Source organism: Podarcis pityusensis (genome assembly GCF_964106645.2).
Source record: "Podarcis pityusensis genome assembly, chromosome: 13".
NCBI lineage: Eukaryota > Metazoa > Chordata > Lepidosauria > Squamata > Lacertidae > Podarcis > Podarcis pityusensis.
This window is the reverse complement of record NC_138038.1, coordinates 17,474,804-17,487,803: the sequence shown is the minus strand read 5'-3', so window position 1 is coordinate 17,487,803 and position 13,000 is coordinate 17,474,804. Positions and strand designations below refer to the sequence as shown.

General features: G+C 46.3%; 1 protein-coding gene across 1 annotated transcript; it reads right to left on the bottom strand.

The window, feature by feature from the left end:
• Positions 1-917: 917 nt before the first annotated feature.
• On the bottom strand, positions 918-5,856 carry LOC308460580 (lutropin subunit beta-like). The gene is made up of 3 exons (XM_080977158.1): positions 5,806-5,856; positions 3,278-3,472; positions 918-1,407 (listed from the first exon to the last, which is right to left on the bottom strand). The coding sequence occupies exons 1-3, from the start codon at positions 5,818-5,820 to the stop codon at positions 1,177-1,179; spliced, it is 441 nt and encodes a 146-aa protein (XP_080833284.1). The 5' UTR covers positions 5,821-5,856; the 3' UTR covers positions 918-1,176.
• Between the last annotated feature and the right edge of the window lie 7,144 nt (positions 5,857-13,000).

Sequence of the window (13,000 nt, the reverse complement as noted above, 5' to 3'; positions counted from 1 at the left end):
CCACTGCTGCCGCACCGCTGCCACGTGATTTCTGTTCTCATCCTGAAGCAAAGTTCTTAACCTGAGGTACTATTTCTGGGTTAGCAAAGTCTGTAACCTGAAGCGTATGTAATCCGAAGCATATGTAACCCGAGGTACCACTGTATTAGATTCCATGACCTGAAGTTTCTCAGGCAGAGATTTCTGATTTGAATACGTGCGTGATGGGAGTTCGCTTACACTATAATAATTCTGTTAGTCTTTAAGGTGCTGCAATATTTCTTGTTTTTCCTTCAAGTTACTAGCCTGACTATCCCTCCAAAAACAGAACTATCCTGTGTCCCTAACTTTCATGCTCCACTATCACTGCACAAAACATTGCAGTCCGCATTCAAGCTAGTTTTCAGACTGCCTAACTGTTGCGTTGCCCATTTTCTGAAATGTTAAGGTTTCTTAGTGGAGAAATCTAGTTCTGTGGATAACAGTGGCTTGAGGAAGGAGGTTAAGAACCACAATTTTTTTAGGAGTTAATGTTGTTTATTGTGGGCGAAAACTAATAGAGATGAGGAGATTGGAGCTCAAGAGTTCTTTAGGAAAGCTAAGGTGTACCCTGTTAGAGAGGAGTGGAAAGGGATACAGAATGGGCAGAGAACAAGCGAAACAGACTAGAAGCCAGGACTCCAGAGTTCTTTGTACCTATTGACTGAATCACTCACAGAGATGCATGTGCTGCTGTTGGTTCCGGATGGTGTTTATTAATAATAATAATAATAATAATAATAATAATAATAATAATTTTTATTTATACCCCGTCCTCCCCAGCCAAGGCTGGGCTCAGAGCAGCTTACAAGTAATAATAAAAACAAGTTGAATGATTACAACTTAAAAACAAAATTAAAACACAACATTAAAATACTGAAACATTAAAATATTAAAATGTAGCCTCCTCGCAGGAGGAGAAGAAAAAGAAAAAAGAAAGAGAGGGAGGGAATCAAATTGGCACCAAGCCAAAGGCCAGGTTGAACAACTCTGTCTTACAGGCCCTGCGGAAAGAAATCAGATCCTGCAGGTCCCTGGTCTCATGAGGCAGAGCGTTCTACCAGGGCGGAGCCAGAGTTGAAAAGGCCCTGGCTGTGGCTGAAGCCAATCTAACTTCCTTAGGGCCCGGGACCATTATTATTCGCTGCCCCCCTCCATTTAGACAAAGGGGTTTGGGTTGCTACAGGAGTTTGGCCCAGTGCCCTGAACAGTGCAGTCGCTGGAGGCCACTTTGCAGAGGTCGCAGTGGCAGCTGACAGCCACAGGGTACGTGAAGATCGGATCGACACCTGCTGGGCATCCGCGCAGCAGCATGGTCTCGTAGCGGACCTCCCTGTAGGTGCAGACTCTCTGGTTGAAGACGATTCGCTCGTCCTTCAGCAACATCTCCTGTAAAGGAAGTCACCGGGCAGGGAGGAAAATAAAGGGAAGTTATAGACATGCCTGACTCGCCCTTGCTAACATAGGAGGAGCAGGGCAGCAACCAAAATGAAAAACCTGACAGGGAACTTCGTAAACGTTGAGTTCTTTTCTAACCATCAAGCAGTGTATAAATTTCACGAAACAAATCGACCTTTAACATTGCCACACTTAACATATTTCTATCCCTCCCGTCTTCCAAGAAAGCCAAGGTGGTTTACATGATTCTCCCCCTGTAAGTAGCAAACCCAAACACAGACGGTGAGGCATAGTAATGTAAAGGACCCCTGGACGGTTAAGTCCAGTCAAAGGCGACTATGGGGTTGCGGCGCTCATCTCGCTTTCAGGCCGAGGGAGCCGGCGTTTGTCCAGAGACAGCTTTCCGGGTCATGTGGCCAGCAGGACTAAACCGCTTCTGGCACAACGGGACACTGTGACAGAAACCAGAGCAGCGCACAGAAACGCCGTTTACCTTCCCGCCACAGCGGTACCTATTTATCTACTTGCACTGGCGTGCTTTTAACTGCTCGCTTGGCAGGAGCTAGGACAGAGCAGAGGGAGCTCACCTCATCACGGGGATTCAAACTGCCGACCTGATCGGCAAGCCCAAGAGGCTCAGTGGTTTAGACCACAATGCCACCCACATCCTTTTATCTTTCTTTTCTTTTCTTTTCTTTTTTTCCCTTTTTTTTTTTCTTTGAGGCATAGTGCCAGCACAAAATTCTTATCTGCCCTTTTCTTAGCACTGCTTTTTGGAGGGCATAGTGACATGCTTACTCACTTCGGGGTTCAGTGCTAAAGCCCCCCAAAAGGAGTGCACTTGTGTGCCTTCTAATTTTCAAGAAAGACGTTTGTCAATCGTGTAGACCAGGGATAGGGAACTTTAGGCTCAGGCCCTGAATGGAACCTTCTGGGCATCTCTTCCTGACTTTCCAGGATGTACCTTCCTCAGTGCCTTTCCCTGGTCTCCACAACCTCCTCAAGTGGCTTAGGACTCTCGTATTTATGGGACCACCTCTCCTGGTCTGCTCCGCAGAGGACCTTAAGGTCCATGAATAACCATAGTTTGGAGGTCCCGGGCCCTAAGGAAGACTATCCTCCATCAGGGCCAGGGCCTTTTCAGTGATGGCTCCGACCTGGTGGAATGCTCTGTCCCATGAGACTAGGGCCTTCAGGATTTAACCTCCTTCCGTTGGGCCTGTAAGACAGAGCTATTCCGCCTGGCCTTTAATTTGAATTCAGCCTGATCTTTTATTTCCCTTCTCTTCCCTCCCCCTCCCCTTTTATGAAGATTACCCGCTCTGAGACCCCACAGCTAATTCTCCCCTGGCCTCCTCGCTGGCCCAAGTAGGACTAATTCAGCCAGCTAGCCCTGGTGACTAATGCTTATTAGATGGATTTCCCCCAAATTGATTTCTGAACTTTGAGTTTTATTGTTGTTCATGCTTTTATACTGTATTTTATGCTGCTTCTACAATTAAGTGTTTTAAATTTGTTATTAGCCGCCCTCAGCCCGGTTTTCTGAACCAGGAAGGGCGAGGGATAAATAAAAAATTATTTATTATTTAAGTGCCTTCAGCTGTTAAAATGTCCACCACAGTGCTGGCAGGCGAACTTTTCTCTCAGCTTGCCCAATCGGATGCACTTGATGCCAGGACCGATGGGAGCTGGAGTGCCGGCGCCATCTGGTGGGCTGCCTTGATTTAGCAACACATGCTCCGCTCAGGTCAATACTGCATAATTCTGAGCTTCAAATGGGTGCCTGGCTTCCTAGAATGGCATTCCCCATTCCCCCGCTTCACAACGCCCCACATATGCACACAAGCGCGCACATACACACCCTGGTCTCGCAGTAGCCACTGCAGATGGTGGTGGTGATGGGCATGCAGACGAGGCAGTCTTCTTTCTCGGCCGCGATGGTGACATTGATGGGGCGGCAGGCAGGGGTGTTGCTGGTGATGCCCGCGTTGCTCCTGCGGCTGGCGGTGGGGGTAGCCACCAACAGGAAGAAGGCTGCCAGCAAGAGGATCTTTCCCTGGTTGTAAAAGGAGGGAGAGGTGAGAAGCAGGGATTGAGGAGTCTGAGAGCGAGGCTAGTCTGAGGTCTATACCAGGTGTTGGTGAAATTGTTGCCATGGTGGTTTTAAGGGGTTGGGTGGGTGGGTGGGTGGGTGGGGGTACCAGAAGGAGGCAAGGTTAGAGCTAATGCGGTAGGAAGTGCTTGAGCATCAGGAGAAAAGTCTTGACAGCAGGAGCGACAACACAACTGTTATAAGAATTTTAAGGTCTCAAATATAAAATACCGTATTTTTTGCTCCATAAGACTCACTTTTTCCCGCCTAAAAAGTAAGGGGAAATGTGTGTGCGTCTTATGGAGTGAATGCAAGCTGCGCAGCTATCCCAGAAGCCAGAACAGCAAGAGGGATTGCTGCTTTCACCGCGCAGCGATCCCTCTTGCTGTTCTGGCTTCTGAGATTCAGAATATTTTTTTTCTTGTTTTCCTCCTCCAAAAACTAGGTGCGTCTTATGGTCTGGTGCGTCTTATAGAGCGAAAAATATGGTAAATGTTCATCAATCTACAAGGCAAACACATACGTAAGTATATAAACCACGTGTCTGAAATACAGTAGACGACCGGGTTGCGAACGTGATGCACGTTTGCAACCCATATCTGCGCATGCGCAGGTTGCGATTCGGTGCTTCTGCACATGCACAAAGCGCGATTTAGCACTTCTGCGCATGTGTGACTGCCAAAACCCGAAAGTAACCCGTTCCGGTACATCCAGGTTTCGGCGGTCCGCAACCCGAAAAAACGCAACCTGAAGCGGCTGTAACCTGAGGTTTGACTGTAGTACAGGAGAACAGTCCTGAAGCCATTTTGACTCTCCCAAATAAGCTTTCCAATTGTCTTTTTGACTGTAGGGACTTGCACCTCCCTTTTCAAATACAGTTTGGGAAGTATCTGTTAAGCTGAGCACACTATCAATATGTGTAAGAGATTCAGGAACTAAGTATTTACCATCATAAAGGAATGGCAAGGCTACAGATTTTCTCCTACCGATAGGGAACCCACCTAAGGACTCTATACAGGCTCTGGAATACCCCATAAGGCAGTGTTGTCCAAACTTAGGTCTCCATCTGTTTTTGGACTACAATTCCCATCATCCCTCACCCCTGGTCTTGGTAGTTAGAGATGATGGGAGTTGTTGTTCAAAAATAAATGGCGAGTTTGGGAAACCCTGCCATAAGGGAAAGGGAGCAGTTTTTCTTATAACACAACCAATTACCTAGAGCGGTGTTGGGCTCTCCTCCCTGCTGAGTTCTACAAGGGCAAAACCGAGGCACCACCAGCACATTTAAAGCAGCAGCATACCACTGTGAACAGGAATGCTTCCCACTTTAAGGCTGGTCCAACACATTTTGACGCCCGAGGCAAGACATGCCACAAGTACCCACCCCCAAATCCGGGCTCACACTCCTGCAGGATGGTAGGAGACCAGGATCAATGCAGCCGCTCTGGGCAGAAAGGGGGCATTCCACTAGCTGTTACCACTGTTTTTCGGTTTTCAGCTACCTCCTTTGGCTTACCCGAAACCGAGTCAGGATTGGGACCTCTCGCCCCCTCAGAGCATGCCTCCCAAAACAGGTCACCTCACACTGCCTCAATGGCACGCCAGCCACGCTCCAGGGCACTGAGATTAGGGCAGGGAATTGCCTCCTAAGCGTTTTCCCTCAACAAAAAATTGTAATTCTGTAAACCTTAAGATTCCCTTAGCCCTGCTAGTGTCTTTTTCACTATATAGCATACCCTCCAACATTTCTCTAATGAAAATAGGAACGTCATTATTATTATTATTATTATTATTATTATTATTATTATTTGTTTATAGCCTGCTCAGCCACTCTGAATGGCTTCCAACATGTATAAAAACATTTTTTAAAAATTAAAATTAAACATTAAACATTAAAAAACTTCCCTATAAAGGGCTGCCTTCAGATGTCTTCTAAAGGTTGTATAGTTACTTATCTCCTTGACTTGGTGGGTTGGGTCACGTATCTCCATATTTATCCAAGGAAAATTGGGACGTGCCGGGATCAAATGAGACACTAGGACGGCTTCTGCAAATCTGGGAAATAGGGGCACTTGGAGGGTTTGCCCGTAGCTTGCACGATACCCTTGCTGCCGTCGCACTCCCTGAAATGCTTAACCCATCTAGCATTCGAAAGACCCAAGCAGTAACCATTGCATTGCAACCTCAATAAACAGTTCATGCTATTCTAAAGTTGCTTCCCTCAGCAGTGAATGAGCAAGAACCGCACGCTGATCCCATGTTCTGCTTGAGTGGGCGCCTTATTCGTTTACACCTACCTGGATCAACTTCATCTCGTCTCCTGGGCTGGCCTGGATCGGAGTACCTCCGCCCCCTACCTTACACCTCCTTTTATAAGGTCTTCCCCCTCCCATCACCCAACCCACAGAAGCCTCAAGGACAAAGCAAAGGGGGATGTGATGATATCTGGTTGCCAAGCAGGTTGCAGCATCAAACAACGCCAAAAAGGCACTTTCACTGTTCTCTTGGGAAGCGCCGTTTTTCGGCGCTTCCTTTCCATTCAGCCAAGAACAGCACCCTCCAACATTTATCCAGTGGAAATAAGGGATGTCCGACCATACCCTCTAACATTTCTCCAATGAAAAATGTGTTGTTGTTTTGTTGTTTAGTCGTTTAGTCGTGTCCGACTCTTTGTGACCCCATGGACCAGAGCACGCCAGGCACTCCTGTCTTCCACTGCCTCCCGCAGTTTGGTCAAACTCAAGCTGGTAGCTTTGAGAACACTGTCCAACCATCTCGTCCTCTGCTGTCCCCTTCTCCTTGTGCCCTCCATCTTTCCCAACATCAGGGTCTTTTCCAGGGAGTCTTCTCTTCTCATGAGGTGGCCAAAGTATTGGAGCCTCAGCTTCAGGATCTGTCCTTCCAGTGAGCACTCAGGGCTGATTTCCTTAAGAATGGAGAGGTTTGATCTTCTTGCAGTCCATGGGACTCTCAAGAGTCTCCTCCAGCACCATAATTAAAAAAGCATCAATTCTTTGGCGAATTGATGAAAAATAGGGACGTCCTAAGGAAAGGCAGGATATTCCGGGATCAAATCAGAAATCAGGTGGCTTCTGTAAATCCGGGACTGTCCCTGGAAAATAAGGACACTTGCAGTATGACTACCATATGTCCAGGATTTTCAAAGGCTAATTTCCAAAATGTGGTGCTTTGTTCTGCATCTTAGGCAAGGCAACAGAAAATTCACGTTTTTTGGTGGCGTTTTTGTAGAAAAAAAGCTAAACAATTTTCGGGTTTTCTTTTAAGAAGCTCAACAATTTCGGTGGTTTCTAATAATAATAAAATAATAATAATAATAATAAAGCTCTTCCTAAAAACCCCCAGGCTGTCCTGGTTTTTACATTCTGAAATATGGCAGCCTTAACTTGGAGGGTCTCAGAGCCTTAAAGGCCATGGCAATGTGATATGATGTCCAATGTGCCTGAAGGCCCCAAGGCGGGCTTCGGCCCCTGACAGTCCTTTTGCCCATTCCCCGGGGTCTGAGTCAACTTCCCCTGCCTGCTAGGGGCACCTCCAGAGTCTAATCCCAGCCGTTTCCCGTTTCCCGCTCATTCCTCCTCCCTCTCTAACTGGTCCCGCCAAGGTGTCTCCACAAGGCTCATGAGTAGGGGTGGAGCAAGGTGGGGACGGGGGGGTGGACCGCCCCGGGTGTCATCACTGAGGGGGGTGACATTCGGCATGCCACACACCCGTCAGGGGAAGGGGGGAGTTGCACCGCTTTGCCAGCGGCCTTCCCCCTTCGTTTTGACATGGAGGAGGCAGGCAGGGAGATGACGGGAAGAAGAAAAGAAGAAGAAGAAGAAGAAGAAGAAGAAGAAGAAGGAGGAGGAGGAGGAGGAGGAGGAGGAGGAGGAGGAGGAGGAGGAGGAGGAGGAGGAGTTTGGATTTGATATCCCGCTTTATCACTACCCGAAGGAGTCTCAAAGTGGCTAACACTCTCCTTTCCCTTCCTCCCGCACAGCAAACACTCTGTGAGGTGAGTGGGGCTGAGAGACTTCAGAGAAGTGTGACTGGCCCAAGGTCACCCAGCAGCTGCATGTGGAGGAGCGGGGACGCGAACCCGGTTCCCCAGATTACGAGTCCTCCCTCAAAAAGCTCAACTTTGGCCAACCCTTCCCTTAAAAAAGCTCAACCACTCCTGCCTCCTGGCAATGATGACAATGAGTAGATCACAGCCAGTACAGTGGATGCTTGGGTTGGTAAACGTGATCCGTGCGGGAGGCACGTTCGCAACCCACAGCGTTCGCAACCAGCAACCCGCGCGTCTGTGCACGCATGGGTTGCGATTCGGTGCTTCTGCGCATGTGCAAAGCACGATTTAGCACTTCTGTGCATGTGCAAGCAAGGAAACCCGGAAGTAACCCGTTCTGGTACTTCCGGGTTCGGCGCAGTGCGCAACTCAAAATCGCGCAACCCGAAGCATCTGTAACCTGAGGTATGACTGTATTTTTTTACTGTGAGTAGATCGCAGTCTCTTGGGAGTCCAACTCGATTTCAATGGGGGGCGGGATGTGACAAGAAATTTTCCACACCGGGTACCACCTGACCTTGCTACGCCACTGCTCATGACAGACAAAGGCTCAGCAGGTTAACAGCAGGTTCTAGGCCCAGGGCCCGTTGAAAACATTTAGTTTCCTGAAGCAGTGCCACAAATTCCACCTGTCCTACAATACATATAGTACCTCAGGCCAGCCACGTTTTATTGGCGCCTGAGGAAGCGAATCCCACAATCCCCCTCTCCGCTCTCTGGCAATAAATATACAGTTATAATAATGCCTCCCTTATTATTTATTATTTTTTGAATTCATATACCGCCCTATACCCAGAGGTCTCGGGGCGGTACACAGAATTAAATCAAAATATAAAACCACAACTTCCATAAACAACAACAACACAATAACCCCCCCCCCAAAACCCCACATTTCCCTTGAAACTTATGTTTGTACAATGCTCTAAATTTGGGGAAAAGTGCTGGATTGTATAATTTTGACCATCCAGAAAAAGCTGAAATTTTCAGCAGAGAACATTATTCTGAACTGTATACCTATTGTGTGGAAGTTAACAACAGGACAACGAAAATGGATTCTATGCGCTCTAATGGTAACCAAGAGACTGATATTGATGAACCGGAAGGATAAATATATGATCCCCTTTAATAAATGGATTGACAACATGATAACACTCGCAACTAATGAATAGACTGCTTACAGACGTAGACTTTGTTTGGATAAATATGACAATATATGGAATATGAGTTTATGCAAAATGTAGCAGGCTATTAATATTTACATATGTATTAGGAGAATAATATCAAATTTATATGAGAATGTATGGGTTAGGGCATTTCTCATATATTGTAAATACAGTGGTACCTTGGTTCTTGAACTTAATCCATTCCGGGAGTCCCTTCGACTCCCGAAACCGTTCGAAAATCAAGGCACAGTTTCCAATTGCCTGCAGGAGCTTCCTGCACTCAAGCGGAAGCTGCATTGGATGTTTGGCTTCCAAAAAAGTTCGCAAACCAGAACACTTCCAGGTTTGTGGCATTTGGGAGCCGATTTGTTTGGGAGCAAAGCCGTTTGAGTACCAAGGTACCACTGTATTAGTATAATGCTTCTTTCTACACATTTTTTAGACCCCCCCTTTCCCTTTGCATCACTTTATTTCTTCATATTTGAAACCTTCTCAATAAAAATTTAATTTATAAAGTTACAAGAAATTAAATCGCAAAAAAACCCCCAAAACCTGTTGCCTCTTCAGAGCACCCAAGATCAGCTGCCTGAGGCGGCTACCTCACTCTGCCTATTGGTGGGGCCAGTCCTGTCTAGGCCTGAGATAAGGATCAAATTAATCCTGGGGGTGCTGGCGGATAATTAAAAAAAACTAATTTCATACCCCACAAGTGTTCTGGAAAAAAACAGGACATATTGGAGGTAATGTAATCTGCATTTCAAGATGAAATCAACCAGTTTTCATCTCCTGCTGCCAGCAGTAACAAAAAACAAATGAAGTGGCTAGAGATTTTTTCCTAGGCCACGGGTTCCTATTTCTTGTCCAAGGCCATTAGCTCTGGGCTACACCAGGTGTGTTGCTAGGTGACAAATCCCTGCTTCCTTTGACACATCCCTTCTACCTGAGTGGTGTCCCTGAAGCCAATCCCTGCCATGGCGGAAAGTGTAGGAAGACAGCAGCTTGCCTTGAAAAGCAGCCAAGTGCCGACTAGGCTTGAGCTTGGTTTCCTAAGAGACATGAGCCCGTTGGGATGCAAACGGTTCAGTTCTGTTTGGCGCTGGGCTGAGACCCCCTTAACACAGATGAGCTGATAATGATTGACGATGGGCTTTTTCCACAAAGAGATCAAAGGAAGTTGGCAGTGCCAGGTGGGAAAGGGATCACGAATTTTAAGGATAAAATTTATTGAGTGAGTTTACTTATATGCCACATCCTCCGACGTTTCTCTGATGAAAATAGGGACGTCCCATTCCACAAAACCCTACGCATCTTACTGGGTTGCCCCAGCTACTCTGGGCAGCTTCCAACATATGTAAAACATTAAGGTAAAGGGACCCCTGACCATTAGGTCCAGTCGTGACCGACTCTGGGGTTGCGGCGCTCATCTTGCTTTAATGGCCGAGGGAGCCAGCGCAAAGCTTCCGGGTCATGTGGCCAGCATGACTAAACCGCTTCTGGCGAACCAGAGCAACGCACGGAAACGCCGTTTACCTTCCTGCCGGAATGGTACCTATTTATCTACTTGCACTTTGACGTGCTTTCGAACTGCTAGGTTGGCAGGAGCAGGAACCGAGCAACGGGAGCTCACCCCATCGCAGGGATTCGAACCGCTGACCTTCTGATTGGCAAGTCATAGGCTCTGTGGTTTAACCCACAGCGCCACCCGCATCCCCACTTATACGCCATATCCTCCAACAGTTCTATGATGAAAATAGCGATGTCCCATTCCACAAAACCCTACACATCTTATTGGGTTGCCCCAGCTACTCTGGGCAGCTTCCAACATACTGTTGTACCTCGGGTTACAGATGCTTCAGGTTACAGACGCTTCAGGTTACAGACTCTGCTAACCCAGAAATAGTACCTCGGGTTAAGAACTTTGCGTCAGGATGAGAACAGAAATCGTGCGGCGGCGGCGCAGCAGCAGCGGGAGGCCCCATTAGCTAAAGTGGTGCTTCAGGTTAAGAACAGTTTCAGGTTAAGAACGGACCTCCAGAACGAATTAAGTTCTTAATCCGAGGTAACACTGTATTGAGAAGCAAAGTGGCTAGTAAGCCTGGTCTTTATTAAAGGAAATAAACTGTTGTAATAGGGTCCCCACTCACCACACGCAGGAGGGAGGAGGAACCCAGAACAATGGTGCGCAAGCCCTTATATAGATTTTTGATCTATACCACTGTATAAAACATTATTAAACTTTTTTTTTTTTAATCCCTATACAGGATTGCCTTCAGACAGCTCAGGGGCAAGATAACTCCATACCCTACCCTCCAACATTTCTCCAGTGAAAATAGGGACATCCTAAGGAAAAGTGGGACATTCTGGGATCAAATCAGAAACTGGGACGGCTTCTCTAAATCAAGGACACCCCTGGAAAATAGGGACACGTGGAGGGTCTGATTTGCTGCTTTCCCACCATGAGCTGTGCCCAAATCAGCTTACAGCAAACATTCAAAACATCAAAATACAAATATAAGAAAAATGCAGAGCACGTCAATAAATTTTTAAAAATGACTGAGATAAATTTAACAAACATAGAATAAATTAATATTGCAAAAAAGAAGGAAGGATGGATGGATGAAAGGGAGGGAGGGAGGGAGGGAGGGAGGGAGGGAGGGAGGGAGGGAAAGAAAGAAAGAAAGAAAGAAAGAAAGAAAGAAAGAAAGAAAGAAAGAAAGAAAGAAAGAAAAGCAGTTTTTGAGCTGGTTCAGGGTCAACCCTCTGGAACAGGCACCTCTTCAGTGCGCTGTTTATCAGAAGTGAAGCTTAGTATATGTCCTTGGAGCAAGCTTCTCTGAAATTGGATTACCCTGTGTATGCTGTTGTGAGTTGTTTTGCCAGATGGGCAGAGTGCAAATAAAACAGGATGGAACAATGATGGGCAAAAAATGACCCTCAAAAAGGGCGCTCAACTCCTGATCAAATGGAAAGGTAGCAAGGAATTGACAATGGAAACTGTTGCTCTCTTATCCTACCAAACAGTCTTCCTTGTCTTCCTTTTTGGTTTATTATACAGTGGTACCTCAGGTTAAGTACTTAATTCGTTCCGGAGGTCTATTCTTAACCTGAAACTGTTCTTAACCTGAAGCACCACTTTAGCTAATGGGGCCTCCTGCTGCCGCCGCACCGCCGGAGCACGATTTCTGTTCCCATCCTGAAGCAAAGTTCTTAACCTGAAGCACTATTTCTGGGTTAGCGGAGACTGTAACCTGAAGCGTATGTAACCTGAAGCGTATGTAACCCGAGGTACCACTGTATTATAGTAGGTTTCTTACACAGCTACACTCCCAAAGAGCCAAAGTTAACGCTGCACCTAGCTAGCTTTGTTAAAACACAGGCTTTAAAAATGCACTGAAACTTGTCTGCATATGTTTGTGTGCACTCAAAACACATTGCTGTGATTAACAAAACAGAGGAAAAAGGGTTTCGGAAGAACGTGTCTGACAAAGGCTGAAGCTGAAACATTTTGCCACATAAATAAAACCCCGATTCTGTTAAATCACAGTTACACATATATTATTTTAGTGATTAACTAAATCCCAGTCCCCAAAGGGATATGGAGCAAGCTTGTGGAAAGTGCTGTTGGATACCTTTATCTACGCACACGTACCTTTTGAAAGGTCTTTTCAAAACACACGCTGTTGATTAGAGCCGGCGCTACAGCTTGTGTCTGGAAACAGTTAAACTACACAGCAGTATTGAAGAGCTTGTGCTGGGTACTTTTTAAGAGATTCCCCCCTGGGCCACCAGCTGGTACCTGCTGAAGCAGTACTTCGAAAACACACTGAAGCAATGAAAGCCAAATTGATGTAGAAGCTAAAATGTATTTATTAACTCACTTCTTTTATCTATATATATTTTATTTGGTTTTACATATTTAAGTTTACAATCATACCACAACACATCCAAGGTTACAAGGGTCTCCCGAATCTCTGGACTTCTTCCCCTCCCTGGGTTCTGTTAATAAACCTTTTCTACTGCACCTTTTTTTAAATAATCCAAGTTTTTTTTTATAACTCCGTTGTGTCCATAGTTCTCGTTACATTACAAGTGTTATTGCAGGCCTGCTAATGTTTTCAACTGCTTACAGTGGTCTTTAAGGTAAATTGTAAATTTCCCCCATTCCTTATTAAAGTTTTGTTCTTCCTAGTTCCTGAGCTTTCTGGTTAGTTTTGCCATTTCGGCATCGTCCGACAGCTTCATTTGCCATTCTTCTCTGGT